At 48.4% G+C, this 17,893-nt stretch overlaps 1 protein-coding gene across 2 annotated transcripts in view; it reads left to right on the top strand.

Annotated features, from left to right (window-relative positions):
• The first annotated feature begins 655 nt into the window (after positions 1-655).
• Positions 656-17,893, top strand: part of SLC25A34 (solute carrier family 25 member 34) — a 29,274-nt gene continuing 12,036 nt past the window's right edge. Inside the window, exons 1-3 of one of the 2 annotated variants that reach the window (XM_030222621.1) lie at positions 658-1,142; positions 8,339-8,404; positions 13,304-13,456. In XM_030222621.1, the coding sequence (XP_030078481.1) occupies positions 750-1,142; positions 8,339-8,404; positions 13,304-13,456 (612 nt within the window). In that variant the 5' untranslated portion in view covers positions 658-749. Of the gene's footprint in view, positions 1,143-8,338; positions 8,405-13,303; positions 13,457-17,893 lie in introns of both variants that reach the window. The other variant, XM_030222622.1, reaches the window with a different exon arrangement.

Genomic DNA, 17,893 nt, shown 5'->3' on the forward strand with positions numbered 1-17,893 from the left:
CCAATAGTAGAAGCAACATTCCATGTAGAATCTCCAATAGTATCTATTTTACTTTTGTTACATTTGTACCCTGCGCTTTCCCACTCATGGCAGTCTCAATGCGGCTTACATGGGGCAATGGAGGGTTAAGTGACTTGCCCAGAGTCACAAGGAGCTGCCTGTGCCTGAAGTGGGAATCAAACTCAGTTCCTCAGTTCCCCAGGACCAAAGTCCACCACCCTAACCACTAGGCCACTCCTCCACAAGATAAACTGATATCATAAGGTATATGATCCTACTATTCTTGATTTGTCCTTGCTTTTTTTCCAAGGCACAGACCATAAAAGTCTGCCCATTCCCAATTACTGGAGTTCCAGTTCATTTTCTTATATGCGGTTCAAGCCATTTACATTGTTCACAGGGGGGGGGGAGTCAGCAAAGCTGTCGCCTTCTACTTTTTAGGCCACGTACTCGGAAAACAAGAGCGTCTTATACACATGATCATCAGACGATCTAAGCTGCCCCTTGACCTCATCAGCTGGACAGTCTCCTCCCCTCCCTTGAACTTTCCCCCAGATGCAAATGAGCAGCGGCAGCGTCGGAGGTGTGGAGCGCAGGGGCGCCGCTGATTGGTAGGAGGGCGTGGTCGTGGGCGTGGTCAGCGCCTAGAGCGCGGGAGCCGCTGCCCAGGAGCCCGCCGTGTATCTGTGGATCTTGTGTCTCGTCCGTGCGGCGATCGCCCTTCGCTCTGTAACCCCGGACCTCCATCCATGGCGGCCCCCCCGGCCATGTCCATCCCTCCGCCCGTGGACTTGGTGCTGGGGGCCTCGGCCTGTTGCCTGGCCTGTGTGTTCACCAACCCGCTGGAGGTGGTGAAGACGCGGCTGCAGCTGCAGGGCGAGCTGCGATCCCGGGGCTCCTACCCCCGGCACTACCGGGGGGTGTTGCAGGCGGCGCTGGCCGTGGGGCAGGCGGACGGGCTCCGGGGGCTGCAGAAGGGGCTGACGGCCGGGCTGCTGTACCAGGGGCTGATGAACGGGGTCCGCTTCTTCCTGTACTCCCACGCCGAGGACGTGGGGCTGACTGAGCAGCCCGGGGGCACGGTGGCGGCTGGAGCCGTGGCCGGGGCTCTGGGGGCCTTCGTGGCGAGCCCCGCCTACCTGGTGAGTAGCCGCAGGGTCCTGGGACGGGTGGCGCGCAGAGAGTGTACACAGCACTGTACAGTGGCATCTAAAATAGTGATGGTCCTCTCAGTCTGCGCTTGTGATTCTTCAGAGAGATATAAGAAGTCCCTACCCCTAAGAGCAGAAAATGGGCAAGTGGGGTAGATGGGTCTGATACTGGAAAGCCCCTGCTAAAAGCTTTTACACTCAGTGCTGTGGGGAAGATAATGTGATAAGTCTGTTGTCAGAATCTGTGATTGCATGCGTGGGGAAGTGAAAGGTTTGGATGAGTGAGTTCCCATAGGTGATTGTTGTTAGATTCATGATTACATTCAATAAAAGGAATGAAATATTAAGGAAGTACTGTTTGTGAAAATAAGTTAGAATCTGGGCACCAATGTCCCCTCACACCCTACACTAATCCTTCCTGGATAGGACAGTAGGGTCTAGTGCTCCGCAAACCTTTCCCTTGCCTCCCCCCCAAGTCAGTCCATCGGATTTTCTGAACATCTGCACTGAACGTGGGGCATAAGTGCATCCAGCTGTTTCATGCATAGTCATCAGGCTGTCTGGGTTGTTTCCAGATGGAGCTTCCCAGGGAATAACAGGACCTGCACAGGCTGTTTCTTCTTCCAGGAATGGGGCAAGTGGATGCTTGGGAGGTGCCTGATCTATGTGGCAGATGTGTGAGTTATGGTTACTTAGAAATGCAGCAACTCCCATTTCTCCCTCAAACCTGAAAATTAAAAGCTGGGCCAGTGCCCCTGATGCACATTCAACGTATTTATGGCCTAAGTTTGAGAGTTATGTACTAGGACTAGTGCCTACAGTTCTCAAAATTTCACTAAAAAGTGGGTAATGGGGGGGCACTAGGCAAACGGCAGCCTAAATTTATTAACATCACTTTTAAGCTCCTAAATGAAGATGGATTTTCAGCTGAAAACTTAGAGCCCTGTTTACTAAGGTGCGGTGGCATACCGAGGGAGGGGCGGTGGGTGCGGTCCGTGGGCAGGAGGGGTGCAGGGAACCAGCGGAGCCAACAGCCGCGTGGCTGTTCCCAGCAGGGGGGGGGGGCGATCCGCCTCAGGTGGCAACCGACCAAAGAACGCCACTGCTAAGGTGCATTAACATTTTTAGCATGTCCTAAAATTTAGCACATGCTAAACGCTACAGACACCCATATATTCCTATGGGTGATTCCAGTGTTTAGCACACAGTAAAAACGCTAGCAAGCCTCTAGCGCAGCTTAGTAAACAGGGCACTTGGGCTGCTGAGCTTTTTTTGGATACTGGAAGACACTTGATAATACTGCTTTATCTGACAGGGCAAAGCGTTTAACGAACCAATAAAATGACAAAAAAAAAGGCAAAAGAAAGGAACTACAATAGATCATAGGAAAGAAACCAGGCACATGAAACACAGAGACCCACAGTCGGGCATTAGCACGGCATTACGCCGGACGCCACAGGCCTTCGCAGGCCTGCTGAAACAGCCAGGCTTTGAGTGAGGATTTAAATTTCTTTAACATAAGTTCACTACATAAAGTAAGAGGCAGAGAATTCCTTAAATAAGGGGCAACAAAGAAAAATGTGCCTTGACCGGTTTTCTCCATTTGAGGCATGCGGGGGGGGGGGGGCCCTGGCAGAACAAAACAATGGTCAGTAATAGAGCATAGGACCCATGCTGGGAGTAAGGGATAGTGAAAGAGGACAGAGAGGGCAAGCCTTAAAAGTCAGGAGCAGAGCTTTAAACTGAATGCGAAGTGCAACAGGTAACCAATAGAGATTCTTCAAGATGGACGTGACGTCATCAGATTTCCGTAAATGACAAAGAAGATGAATGGCTGTATTTTGCAAGGACTGAAGCCTCTTAATCAAAGACTTAGAAATCCCCAAAGAAACAATATTGCAATAATCTTATCATAAACAGACAAGATTAACGAGTGAAATGTATCGTAGTCAAAAGGTGAACGGACCGACCGTAATTGACCCAGCAAGAAAAACTGACTAACAAAACACTGATACCTGAGGTTCAGAAGAGAAACTAGAGTCAAGAAGCACCCGGGACCGGAACAATTACGGTATCGAACAACAATAAAGAGTCAGTAGGTGGCGTAAGATGACCAGAGAGCCAACGGGCCACCATCTTGTCATGGTCTGAGCCATTGGGCAACGCTGAAGAGGCAGTAAATCTAGATTAAGTGGATTGACCTTATAGAGTAACAAAATATCATTCTTCCCCCATTAAGTATCTACACGTTATTTACTCTAAATTATTTAATAGTATCAAAACCTATATATAAAAACAACTACTGGATTTTACCTTCTCATCCTCTATATCTTTTTTTAATTTTTGTTACATTTGTACCCTGCGCTTTCCCACTCATGGCAGGCTCAATGCGGCTTACATGGGGCAATGGAGGGTTAAGTGACTTGCCCAGAGTCACAAGGAGCTGCCTGTGCCTGAAGTGGGAATCGAACTCAGTTCCTCAGGACCAAAGTCCACCGCCCTAACCACTAGGCCACTCCTCCACTGTTGCTACTATTTGAGATTCTACATGGAATGTTGCTATTCCACTAGCAACATTCCATTCCATGTAGAAGTCGGCCCTCGCAAATCACCAATGTGGCCGCGCAGGCTTCTGCTTCTGTGAGTCTGACATCCTGCACATACGTGCAGGATGTCAGACTCACAGAAACAGAAGCCTGAGCAGCCTTCTACATGGAATAGCAACATTCCATGTAGAATGTCCAATAGTATCTATTTTATTTTTGTTACATTTGTACCCTGCGCTTTCCCACTCATGGCAGGCTCAATGCGGCTTACATGGGGCAATGGAGGGTTAAGTGACTTGCCCAGAGTCACAAGGAGCTGCCTGTGCCTGAAGTGGGAATCGAACTCAGTTCCTCAGTTCCCCAGGACCAAAGCCCACCACCCTAACCACTAGGCCACTCCTCCACGGACTTAAATACAAATCAACTTACGCATCCAGCGTCTCCTACATAAGCACACAACTGTGGAATGCACATACATTCCATCCATGCATACTAAATCATAACCTTCTCCTTTCATACATATGAAAAGAGATATTAAAGTCTTGAATAAACGTAGCGAGAGGACTCAAGAAAATATTGGCCAAAAGAGGAGAAAGTACGGAACCCTGCGATGCTCCACAGGTTAAAGCCTTATCAGTCGAAACTGCATTATTGAAGAAAATGTGAAAGAAGCGATTGGTAAGAAATGAATGGAACCAGTGCAACACAGCACCAGTAACTCCCAGTTATTGAAGCTGAACGAGCAGCAGGTCGCAGTCCACCAACTCAAATGCTGCACAGAGATCAAAGAAAATTGCCTGGATAGGACCGGACTTTGTTAAGGACAGAAGCAAGTGTTGCAGGCAGTACGAAAGCCTGAGTGTCGAGGATGCAGCACAAGTTACTGGACCTCTGGCTGGTTGGGACTGGGGATGCTGGGGTTCCAGTCATTGCTCAGGGATGGTGTTTAATGTCTGGACTTGGGACTGTTATTTTTTTATTTATTTGTTGCATTTATATCTCTCATTTTCCCACCTATTTGCAGGCTCAATGTGGCTTACATAGTACCGGAGAGGCATTCGCGGACTCCGGTGAGAACAAATACAAAGTGGGTTCTCGTGGAACAGTCGTAATTAGGGTATCTTAAAGCGGAAGGGTTGAGTTATGACCATTACGTTCTTTAGTTTTGATGTGTTGCATAGTTTAAGCATTTAGGTTGGATTGATAGTGCATGCCTTTCGAAACAAGTAAGTTTTTTTTTTAGTGATTTCTGGAAGTTTAGATAGCCGTATGTTGTTTTCACGGCTTTCGGTAATGCGTTCCACAGTTGTGTGCTTATGTAGGAGAAGCTGGATGCGTAAGTTGATTTGTATTTAAGTCCTTTGCAGCTTGGGTAGTGGAGATTTAGGTATGTTCGCAATGATTTGAATGTGTTTCTGGTTGGTAGGTCTATGAGGTCTGTCATGTATCTCAGGGCGTCGCCAAAGATTATTTTATGAACTAGGGTGCAGATTTTGAAGGCAATGCATTCTTTGATTGGGAGCCAATGTAGTTTTTCACGGAGTTGTTTATCACTTTCAAATCGCGTTTTACCAAATATAAGCCTGGCTGCCGTGTTTTGAGCGGTTTGAAGTTTCTTTAGGATTTGTTCTTTGCATCCTGCATAAATTCCATTACAGTAGTCTTGCTCTAGTCTTGTAGGCCCCAGACCAAGTGGGATGAAGCTAGTTGGGATCTAAAATCAGGAGAAAATAAGTCTCACAACACCGTGGCTGAGTAGAGGCTGATTCTGATTGAAGTAAAAGCAGGACCTGGGCATTTGCCTAGGGTAGAGCCCGACTGAACCCAGGGCCTTTGGTTTCTACTGAAACTGAATCTGCGACCAAAATTGGCCGCTGGGATTTGGTAGAAACCAAAACCATAAATGAAGCTGTCTTCCCCCCCCCCCCCCCCCCTCCTTCAATCAGTTTCCTTTAACCCCTTTCCTTCCCACCCAATCACCCGTAGTCCCTCTGCGGGATTACCTTAGTTGAAGCCCTGTTCGAGGGCAGGAGCAAACCCCACTCATTTCTGCCTTGTGCTGCTGATCCCTCGAAGTGGCCACTTCAGGGGCAGGAATGGATCCCCTTGTACTTGTCCCATGCACTGCTGCAATCCAAATGGCAGCAGAGAACCCACAGCTTTTAAGACCACCGAGATGAAGGAATTGATGAGGTGTAGAAAGGGGATTTGGATTGGCTCCTACTTTTCTCCAAGCAGAGTTACATTCAGGTGCAGTAGGTATTTCTCTGTCCCCTCATAATCTGTTTTTCTGTCTGAGACTACCGGAGAGTTAAGTGACTTACCCATGATCACAGGGAGCATCAACGGCAGTTGAGTCCTTACTTTCCTGGTTCTTAGCCCTGCTGGTCTAACCATTGGGCCACATCTTTCCTTCTAGGATAGAGGGTCTACAAGCCCAGCAGCGAGCTACATGGTGGCACATGACACCCCCTCCTCCTATCCCAAATGCAGCCTCTGCAAGCAGATTCAGAGCACAGGGTCTGGCCTCCCTAATTTTGCAATCTACAATGTACTCAGTGTTTGGGGGGGGGGGGGGTGGACAGGTTTGAGGATTGGGTGTGGCAGGGGCTGATCTGGAAGCTTTTCATGCAGTGGCAGATGCCCCCCACTGGATTGGGTGATACAGGCTGGTTCTGGACTGGCACTAGAACATTTCCACTGGGTGCGGCTGGTTCTTGGGTGTGGCAGGTTCTCTGGAGTTGAGATGGAAGAAGACCCAAAGTAAACGTTCCTGTATGAGTGATGTTGCCTTTATTGGGGCAGTTGGCCAGGGTAGTGCAAGGGTGAGGTACCCCAGGCGAACCTTCAGCTTTACATGCCCCCCTCATTCAATTAATTTTCAAGCCCCTAATTACTCCCCCCCCCCCCCACACACTGTGCATATCAGCATCTATTGTTTATTTTTGTTTTGCTTTGCCTGCAGCTGCACTTTGCCCCCCCCCCTCAAAGCCGATGCCCTAGGCAACTGCCTAATGGTTAATTCAGTCCTGCACTTGGCCAAAAGGTCACTGCATTTAATGAATTAATTTTAATTTTTGGTGTTCTGGAAGATTTTTCAACCTAGTCTAGTATGACCTTGAGCTGGTTAATAAAGGCGTTTGTATTACTGAATCTTTCTTTTGTAAGAAATGCGTGAACTTGTTCCAGATTTGAAGCTGGGTTGTTGCAGCAGCTGCTCAGAGTTGCCTAGTGGGAACAGGCAGGGTGACCGCTCCGGCTGATGTCTGTGATGGGGTGAGGGGACGGCAGCTGCTGGTGACAGAATAGAGCTGGACAGGCTTGGGAAGAGTTGGAAGCAGGGTTGATGTAATGAGATGCCACAGTTCAGTTTCCCTTCTGATGAACTTTGCTTTGGGAGGGTGAAGGAAGAAAGGCTGGAGGCTGAGTCACTTGCGTACGTGTTTGTTCTGTGCTGTGCTGACAGAGCAGACGTGACACCACCTTGAACTGAGCGCTGGAGACGCCCCCCCCCCCCTCCTGCATGATAAGTTAGTGGGTGATGTAAGTGCCATCTTGGCATATCAGGGGCTTGGGGGAGCGGAAGAACCACAGAGTAGCCAAGATGAACTTTCACCTCATAGCTGCCCATTATTAATATTTTTTTTCTGGTTACTTTCCAAGGAACAAAAAGCAGTTTATGAGATCTGTGTGTGTGTCCCCTAATAATTTCTTTCTGTGGTATCCTTTCCACATTGCATTTTCAGTGGACATGTTGATTTTTTTTTTCTTTTTTTGTGGGCCAGGCACATCCTGAAAAGTTGACTTCTTTAGTTCTGGGAGAAATGTCTCATTATGGCCTCGGAAGATTCCTGTATGACACAAATCAGATCTAACGTAATAAAACAAAACCAAGACTTCCGCAAAATATTTCCCCAACAGAACCATGAAACAATCCGTTTCTGTCCTCCGCCTCAAGGAGATATTATGCAGAATGAGCAGTCGAGGATGTTACCGGTATCTCTATTTCTTGGAGAAATCATTTCAGTGGGTTGGGGGGGGGGGGGGCTTTATCATATCAATTCTCATACTACATGAGCTGTTATTTGTAAAATACTTTCATAACTACTTCATGCATAGGTTTGCATCTTTAATAATAATTTTAAAAAGTTATGGTGCAAATCTTATTGTCCTGGGGGTAGACAAGTAATGAAGTTCAGCACCCCTGTACCGGACAGCATTCGTCAAGGTCACATGACAAGTGCTAATACGCTGATATTTAATTTTAACTTGTGATTTCTGAAATTCTTGTACTGTGCTGCCTCACAGCATATCTAAGAGGGGTCATGATGAAAAGAGGGGCAAATGACCTCATATGTGTTGATTGGTCCATATTACTGATGACGTCGCTCACCCTGATGGAACCAGTCAGATCCTTTGCGTGTGGAATGCGTTTTGCAATGTCCTCCCAGCCTGGCTGCTCTGAGGATATCAAACCTAAGTTGGCCCATGTCTCCTGGCTTCGGGGTGCCCAGATGCACTTCATGGCACCGCACAGTTCAGAGAATGTTAAGGGAGCTTGGAAGTGTGAGGCTGGCTAGTCACCCAGAGCTTCATGCTTTGATCCTGCAAGTGACTTGATTCTCTCTTTTAACCCTGCAGGTAAAGACTCAGCTCCAGGCTCAGGCCTCAGCCGCCATTGCTGTGGGACATCAACACAATCATGAGGTAACCCCTGAATGCTGCCTGTTCAGGCTTAAAAGCACCAGACACATGGGGTGGGGGGTGAGGGTTTCACACACTGGCTTACAAGGTTTCTAAGTAATCCGTAGCCCTGAACATGACACCCATGGGAATCCAGTCTGCCTGCACGCTGGCTGCTTGGCAAAAACAGCAAGAATGTGGTGAGCTGCTATTTCTGTGTGAGTTACACACTGCAAGAAATGAGATTACTGCTATAATGGGACAACATACGTTTTCAATTTTCAGATTATGTAGCTTGTAGTGTTTTAACACATGGTCTTTGCACCCAACGTAAGTATTGCCATACTGGGACAGACCAAAGGTCCATCGAGCCCAGCATCCCGTTTCCAACAGTGGCCAATCCAAGTTACAAGTACCTGGCAAGATCCCAAAAAAGTACAAAACATTTTATGCTGCTTATCTCAGAAATATTTTCCCTAAGTCCAATTTAATAATGGCCTATGGACTTTTCCTTTAGGAAGCCGTCCAAACCTTTTTTAAACTCCGCTAAGCTAACCACCTTTACCACATTCTCTGGCAACAAATTCCAGAGTTTAATTACACGTTGAGTGAAGAAATATTTTCTCTGATTCATTTTAAATTTACTACTTTGTAGCTTCATCGCATGCCTCCTAGTCCTAGTATTTTTGGAAAGCGTAAACAGACGCTTCACATCTACCCATTCAACTCCACTCATTATTTTACAGACCTGTATCATATCTCCCCTCAGCCGCCTTTTCTCCAAGCTGAAGAACCCTAGCCGCTTTAGCCTTTCCTCATTGGGAAGTCGTCCCATCCCCTTTATCATTTTCGTCGCCCTTCTCTGCACCTTTTCTAATTCCACTATATCTTTTTTGAGATACGGCGACCGGAATTGAACACAATATTCGAGGTGCGATCGCACCATGGAGCGATACAAAGGCATTATAACATCCTCATTTTTGTTTTCCATTCCTTTCCTAATAATACCTAACATTCTATTTGCTTTCTTAGCCGCAGCAGCACACTGAGCAGAAGGTTTCAACGTATCATCGACGACGACGCTTAGATCCCTTTCTTGGTCCGTGACTCCTAACGTGGAACCTTGCATGATGTAGCTATAATTCGGGTTCCTCTTTCCCACATGCATCGCTTTGCACTTGCTCACATAAAACGTCATCTGCCACTTAAATGCGCAATCTCCCAGTCTCGTAAGGTCCTCTTGTAATTTTTCACAATCCTCTCGGTGGGTTTTTGAAATTCTAGCCCATTATTAGCATGGGGTGCTTGGCAGGGGCGTATCTGGACTCTGGCGGTAGGGGGGGCCAGAGCCAGAGGGAGGGGGCACATTTTAGCCCCCCCCCCCGGCGCCACCGATCCCCCCCCCGCCATTTCCGGACCCCCCGCAACTGCCAGACCCCCCTCGCCACCAATGACACTCTCCACCCCCTCCCCCGCTGCTGTCACTTACCTTTGCTGGCGGGGGACCCCAACCCCCCGCCAGCCGAAGTCCTCTCTTCCATGCAGGCTGCAAGTTGCAATGCTTCCTGTTCTTCTGAGTCTGATGTCCTGCACGTTGTACGTGCAGGACGTCAGACTCAGAAGAACAGGAAGCGTTGCAACTTGCATCCTGCATGGAAGAGAGGACTTCGGCTGGCGGGGGCTTGGGGTCCCCCGCCAGCAAAGATCGGCGACGGGTTGGTGGTGGGAGGGAGGTGGAGAGGGTCGGTGGTAGGGGGGTCCAGGGCGAAATCTGCGGGGGCCCAGGCCCCTGTGGCCCCACGCAGATACGCCCCTGGTGCTTGGCATGGAGTGAGTTTACAGATAGCATCTAGTGTCCCCATCACCAGTGGCACAAATGGAGCTTCTTTCTGGGGTCCAGGAGGTGCATGGTGGTGGTCTCCCCAGGATCTCATCGCTTCATAGTGGGGGGGGGGGCACTGTTTTTCATTTTGTAGTGAAAGAGATTAAAAATGGGGGGAGGAGGGTATAACCTCAAGTCATTGTGAAAGAAGCCTCACGGTACTAGTTGCCAAATTAAGCAGGAGGAGCCAACTGGGATAAAATAAATGACATTCCTCGTTTCTGATATACCTATACATGCTTAGAAGCAGAATCAGCCTTTTTAAATCCTGCAAAATCCAGAACACATTGACTGGTCCCTGTTCTTACCCTTCCCTATCAGTGGTCACTATGATGCGTTCAGAAACGATACCTAGTCACTACTCAAGCGAAGGGCATGTACCACATGAATGCTTCTCATTAAATGTGCCAACTCTGTCCTGTTTTTGGAAGAAGGTCCTGACAGCTGTCATTGGTTTGCTACTGACGAATTGCTTAGATTGTGGTAATTCATTGCATTGAAGGTTTCTGCTAAATAGATGTGAAAGTTCATAAGCTACAGAATCCCGTAGTCTGCTTATTACAGGACGATTGTACAACTTCCTCCAAGAGCAGCCTGAAGTTCACTTTTAAGCTTGATGCACGAGGCTTTCTCGGAAGAAGTCCTAAATATCTGTCAGTTACCAGCCTCCAAAATCCCTGAGATTCTCCCCCCAAATTCTACTGACATCACTATCCTTATTCCCAAAACTGGCTCTAAGTGGCAAGACCCCGGAGCTGAGAGCAATTATTTACCCATCAGAGGAAAAACTGAAGGCCTGACTCTGAACAGATATCGGGATAATTTATGTCCGGGTGCAGCTATCGAGCTTAGAGAACTGGGAATGGACTGGTTTGGTGCACTCAGGTGGCGACATCCTGTTACTCTAGCCTGAGCCTTACTTAAAATAAATGTACAATTTTGTTATGGATTTTTTTCTGTAATGCGATCTATAGAGGCTGATCAAAACCAGAGGTTGTACTTCTGTCCGCAATCAGATCCATTGCCCGGTTTCAACTGGAACCGAAACTGTGGCCCTGCCGCCCTCACTTCCCAGGTCACCCACCATTTTGCCATTCCGCCCTCCTTCATCTGCCCCCTCCCCCCACCTTGGTAGGCCCTCTCCGGGCCTACCTTATAAAGACCCTGGTAGTCTAGTGGTGTCTTCAGGGTAGGAGCATCCCAAGTTGCTCCTTCCCCTGTCTGCTGCACTGAAAAACGGCGGCTGCCTCGCAAGACTGCTGCAGAAGGTCGCAACCATGAAGGTTGTATTTACAGGAGACGGCATGAGCCAGTGGGCGGAGCTTGCCGCCAACTCAGTAGCAAACGCCATTAAAAACAATAGCAAGCTGCCGCAACTTGTTTGCTTCCCCCCCTTCACAGACCCCTTCGAAAGCTCCTCAACTCCCCTTACATCCCTCCCCCCTGATTCCCTCCTAACAAAGAGAATGCAAAATCTAGTTTGCTGCTGTTTTCAATGGCATTTGCTATTGTTTTGGATAAACCAAGATGGCTGCGCTGGGGGAACTGGCTTCAACTTTTTGATGTCATGCTGTTAATCCAACCTCCTTGGCCTGAGGAACGGAAAGTTGCGGCTGCCATTTTGTCAGCATGGAGGAAGGGGGCAGGATTAGGAGTTGGCTCTGTGGGCGCTATGCGTGCTTCAGCACCCCCCAATATTGAGAAATTCCTTGTATGTGTCCAGGGAAGGGTTATTTCCATTGGACTTAGCACCCACAATAATTTTGAAAAGTTGGCTCCTATGGGCAGGAACAATTTGGGATGCTCCCTCCGAAGACACCACTACACCAACAGGTCCTTTCCAAGGTAGGCCCGGGGAGGAGGACAAAGAGGCAGGGCCGGCGAGAGGGGGGGACAGGGGGGACAAAAGTCCCCAGGCCCGGCGCCACTGTAGTCCGGCCCGCCCTCCGTAGCTCCCGGGACTAACCTGAAGCGCCTTCACGTTCGCATCGCAGCAAGGAGCAGCAGCAGGGCAGGCCACTCCTTCCTTCCATGTCCCGCCCTCGCCTGATGTAACATCTGCGAGGGCAGGGCACGGAAGGAAGGAGAGGTCTGCCCTGCTGCTGCTGCTTACTGCGACGCGAATGTGAAGGTGCTTCAGGTTAGTTCGGAGGGCCCGGCAGTGGGTGGAGGGGGGGGCCCGGCGACGTCGGGTGAGGAGGGGTGCGACGCGACCTCGGGTGGAGGGGGAACCCGGCAACTTTGGGTGGGGGGGGGCGGGGCGTGACACGACCTCGGGTGGGGGGGAGCCCGGGGGCGGTCTTGTCCCAGGCCCGGCCCCGGCTCTCGGCGGCCCTGCAAGGAGGGCGCAGTGGTGGGCAACCCAGGAGGGGGAAGGGCATGTCTTCTGTCACAGTGGGTGGGGGGAGGCTGGCCTTTGGCAGGGGACGGGGCTACAGCAGTGGCGTAGGAAGGGGGGGCGGTGGGGCGGTCCGCCCCGGGTGCACGCACTGGGGGGTGTCGGCTCGCTGGTTCCATGCTCTTTCTGCCCCAGAACAGGTTACGTCCTGTTCCGGGGCAGAGAAAGCAGGGAAGCAGCAGAGCCGATGCAGCTCCCAGTGACGTGCACTGGGGGCGGATCGGCCCTCCCGCCTGCCCCCCGCTGAAAGGTAGGGTGCGTTTCGGGGGGGGGTGCGCTCCGGAGTGGGGGGCACCATGCCCTGCACCCAGGGGGGGTGCGCAGCGGCGACCCGCCCCGGGTGTCAGGCACCCTCGCTACGGCACTGGGCTACAGTTTGCAACCTGAAACTGAAACCAAAATTTGGTCAGCTGCTAGTGATTTATTCTGTGTATAGTGCTTTTTGTAATTATAACATATATTATAACACTCTGCTGTGAGGTATAATGTGAAAACTAAATCCAAACAAAAAAACGTTTGGACTTAGGAAAATGCTTTTGTGCATTTCACAAACTGTATCTTTTGCAATGTCATATTGAGGTCATGAGTAACCTGGATTTGGGCAATTTGAAGACTTTCCCCCCCCCCCCCCTCCTCTTCACAGAGCGTATCTGGCGCCTTTGAGACGATCTACCGGAAGGAGGGAGTCCTGGGACTGTGGAGGGGGGTGAATGGTGCAGTCCCCCGGGTGATGGTGGGCTCTGCAGCCCAACTGGCAACCTTTGCTTCAGCCAAGGAATGGGTGAAGAAACAAGAGGTAAGGGGGAAAACGATCCCCTCTCCTGTCGCTGCCTCGTTGTGGAGATATGAAATTCACGCTTCTCTTGCCATGTCTCTGCCTGGTTTTGTCTGCCACAACATCCATTGTCTCTTTTTAGCCCTGTAAAGCCATCTTTTGAGGAAGCCTTTGCTCTTCATTGGGCATCATGAGAACTTTGTTTCTTGTAACCCGCTTGGATTCAAACTGTATAGAAATAAGGAAAATAAATAGCTTTCAGAAAGGCTTAGATAATTGTCTAAAAACAAGTGAGAAAAGCATGAGGTGCATGGCTCATGGAATTCTTTTCAAGCCTTCTGTGTCTGTCTGTGTCATTGACCTGAAGCACAGAAGGGAGAGGACAGTTTCAATGGAGCTATCCCAGATATTTGCATAATAAAATAAAACCAAGTGCGATATGATATCTAACCATTAGATGTCGCTGTTAGATTCCAAAGATGGATTATACAATTTAACCACAAGATGCCACTGTCCCGTGGCAGCAATTATTAGCTGGCAGTGCACATGAGAAAGGTATATGGTTCAGCCACTAGGTTTCACAGTAAAATGAAATCGCACCTGATATGCCAAGAGAAATTCATGGCTAGAGAATGTAATAAAAGCAGTTAGCTTAGTAGGGTTTTAAAAAGGTTTGGATAATTTCCTAAAAGACCATAAACCATTATTAAGATGGACTTGGGGAAATCCTCTGCTTATTTCTAGGATAAGCTCTGGGATCTTGCCAAGTACTTGTGACCTGGATTTTCTGTTGGACAGTCAGAGGGATCTTGTCAGGTACTTGTGACCTGGATTGGCCACTGCAGAAGAGTCAAGGAACAGAATGGATCACAATCAAGGTTCAGAAAACGCACAACTTTATTAACAAATGACCGGGCGTGGCCACATTTCACCTCCCAAGAGGTTTTTACACTAAAAAACACACATTAAAACAAAGTTATTACAGACCATAAGAGTATATATTTTAAACATTTTAAAATAATAGCAACCAAAATAAATTGTTACTAAAATTTTCAAAATCGTAAATCAAACGGAGAACGTGGTGAAGGCGGTTAGCTTGGCAGAGTTTAAAAAGGGGTTAGACGGTTTCCTAAAGGACAAGTCCATAAACCGCTACTAAACGGACTTGGAAAAATCCAAAATCCCATGAATAACATGTATAGAATGTTTGTACGTTTGGGAAGCTTGCCAGGTGCCCTTGGCCTGGATTGGCCGCTGTCGTGGACAGGATGCTGGGCTCGATGGACCCTTGGTCTTTTCCCAGTGTGGCATTACTTATGTACTTATAATATTAATACAGCTCAAAATATAAATATCAATATGCCAGTTAAACAACTTTTAAAAGGATACTGGCCTTGATGAACCTTTGGTCTGTCCCAATATGGCAACACTTATTTCCTTAGGGATAGGGAGGGGTCTGTGGGGGGAGTATATGATGAGGAAAGCCTGTGGAGCATCCTTATGGAATAGTTTCCAATCCCTGTGTGTGTTGGCTGTGAAAATATCTGGGACATAGAAATTGGGGGGGGGGGGGGGAGTGCAAGTAGGCCAGTTGCTCTGGGCCCCCCCCCCCGCACAAACTTTAGCCCTGAGCCCCAGCATGTTTAATATGAGTTGTGTCGTGACTAGAGAAGAGGAAATCCCCCAACTGCTATCTTTCAGTGTATCAATGTTTCTACGCTGCAGAAGGAGTCCATTTTTATAGGGGGAGGGGGGATTATTCCTCTGGAAGGGCTTTATGAATGGACTCCTTCATATTTGGCATCTTGAATTCAGTTTTATGTCCCCGGAAGGTCACTTAGCTATTCCGGCTCCCCTTGCGTCAGGTCCCTTTTTTTTTTTTTTTTTTTTTATTTTATTGCATTTGTATCCCACATTTTCCCACCTTTTTGCAGGCTCAATGTGGCTTACAATACATCTTGAAAAATGGAAGACATTAGGAAATAGACATTTAATGTTACAGAGGAATCTTGGGCAATATGATAATGAAAAGCAAGATAATAGCATGACAAGCAGATATTATAAGACAGTTTTGAATATATGTGGAGGAATTGTGTGTGTTACCTTTGTGGTAGGCCTTGTTAAAGAGATGGGTCTTCAGCAGTTTGTGGAAGTTCATTGTACCTTTGTTTTTGAATCGGCTTTTGTTGCAACTTCGTATGAAAGCTTCATACAAGAAGCTTATAAGCCCTACATTTTGCATCTAGGCTCTTAGTTTGACGTGATCTGCATTGTGGTTGCACTGCAGAATTCCAAAAGTTGGCCGTTTATTCAGCATTTTCAGCTCCTCTTATGCCCTCAACTTTTATACTTGTAAAATCTGATTCCTTGAATCTGCTTGTCAGTCGTATGCGCACATTAAATCATTGTGAGGCCTGCACAGGTCTCTCCTCAAGAACTGCTCTTCAGCTATCTGTGCTGTATTCACACTTTACATGGATCAGTGTGATGCTTGCCTGGGCCTCTGCTTGAGATTTTTTTTCTTCAGCTGTCCGTGCTGTATTTGCGCTTTGTACTCATCAATCTGAGGCCTACACAGGCCTCTGCCTGAGATCCTCTCTTTAGCTGTCTGTTTCATATTGATGCTTTTATGTGCATCAGTGTAATGCATTCATAGATCTCCGCGTGAGGTCTGCTTTTCAGCTGTCTGTGCTGTATTTATGCTTTTTGTGTATCAGTGTGAGTCCTGAAAACAGCAGAGGATCACCCTAGAGCGGAGGCTGTTTTTAAACAGGAGAGGCCTTCATAACCTTTGAACTGAATTTTGAAGATGTTTAGAGGAGAAAGAGGGATGTTGAGTCTTTTTTGCTTTAACTGCAGACTCAGTTATCTGCAGAGGCTGCTTTGTAATTCTTTCTGAAGTGTAAACAGAAATCTGCCATCACAGCGCCAGCTCTGTCCTTGCCATGGCAAGGGTAAACAACTGCAGTGCAGGAGACAGGCCAACAGCTGCACCCACTCTGAAAAACAAGTTCCTGCTTTTCTTGCAGCTAAACATAGCCCACAGGGCTGGGACCTTTACACTTCCACACACACGTGTCCAACCCCTTCTGCAGCAGCTGAAGCCATAGTAACATAGCAGCTGTCGGCAGATAACCAGCTTGAGGCCTCCCCACTTGCCTCCAGCTCCTGTTTGACCCCAGACCCCACTTGATGTGTGGAAATCCCCTTTCTTCACTCCCTCATCATTTCCACCGTGCGTTCTGTCTATCCGAAGTGTGCTTGAATTCAGTGAGGTTTGGATTGCTGTGTCCCCCCCCCCCCCCCCACACCCTCTCAGTAAAGACATATTTTCTCTAATTTCTTCTATCTCACTTGCTCCAATGTCAGTGTGACCCCCTTTTCCTCGAGTGCCTTCTGCCACCTTCTTAAGTCTTTGAGTGATTCTATTTAACTATCTTCCTTCCCCTCCCCCCCCTCCATGTCCGGGAATCACCAGATCATGTCAGCAGTGTTGCAATTTTTCCGGATCCTATTTAAGTCCTGGGATCATAATCCAGAGATCCAGACGATGAATGTGGATTACGTCCGTTTTATTTTCATTGTGACTAGAAATACAGCAGCCTTGGAAAGAGATTTTTACTTGGGACCGAGGGTGACCCAAATGTAAGAAGTGCACAACCATTTCTCTTACAAAACTGTTTAAAAATCTCACGTGAAGGACGTCAGGACTCGCAGCATAGATCAGCGAATGGCACTGAAGAAGACTAAGGCTGGCGGGGGTTGGGGACCCCCGCCAGCAAAGGTAACTTGCGGAGGTGGTGTGGTGGGGTCGAAAGTGGCGGGGGAGGCAGGCTAAAACATGCCCTCCCCACACCTTGGGCTCTGGAACCCCCCCCCCCCCCCCCTCCGAGGTCTGGCTACACCCCTGCCTTACACAGTGTTGGCTCAGATGGAACAGCGCCTCCTAGACATTGTGTAAAGTGGGTGCCGGTTCAAGGCTGCAGGCCCAATTCACACGGGGCTTCTTTTACAAAGCCGCGCTAGCAATTCCCTTGCGGCATAGGAGTAGAATGGGCTTCCTCTCATTTGCCACACTGGGAATTGGTAGAACGGCTTTTTAAAAGAAACCTATAGGCTCCATTTCATTCAAAATCTGTTTGCGGGAGCACCTGCTCCTCTTGCACCCCAGCTAGCTACAACTCTGCCTCCTAGTCAGTCACAACAGCGTGTTCGGCTGTACACAGAGAGCGCCCAAAGTCATCTTGCAGTTCCGTGTCTGTGCTTTGGGAGAGCAACTAGACCAGTGATCATGGGTGAAAGACTGTGTGATTTGGGACACAGAGGTTATGAGGTAAGCAGTGTCTCCTGAACACTAGACGTTGAGCCTCTGTGTCTCTGGTTCCATCGTAAGCCTTCATCTTAGATAAAAGTGTGCTTTCCTCATTAATTTACTTGAATGGACAGGAAGAATGGTCA

Source organism: Microcaecilia unicolor, chromosome 13 (genome assembly GCF_901765095.1).
Source record: "Microcaecilia unicolor chromosome 13, aMicUni1.1, whole genome shotgun sequence".
In the NCBI taxonomy this organism is placed as follows: Eukaryota; Metazoa; Chordata; class Amphibia; order Gymnophiona; family Siphonopidae; genus Microcaecilia; species Microcaecilia unicolor.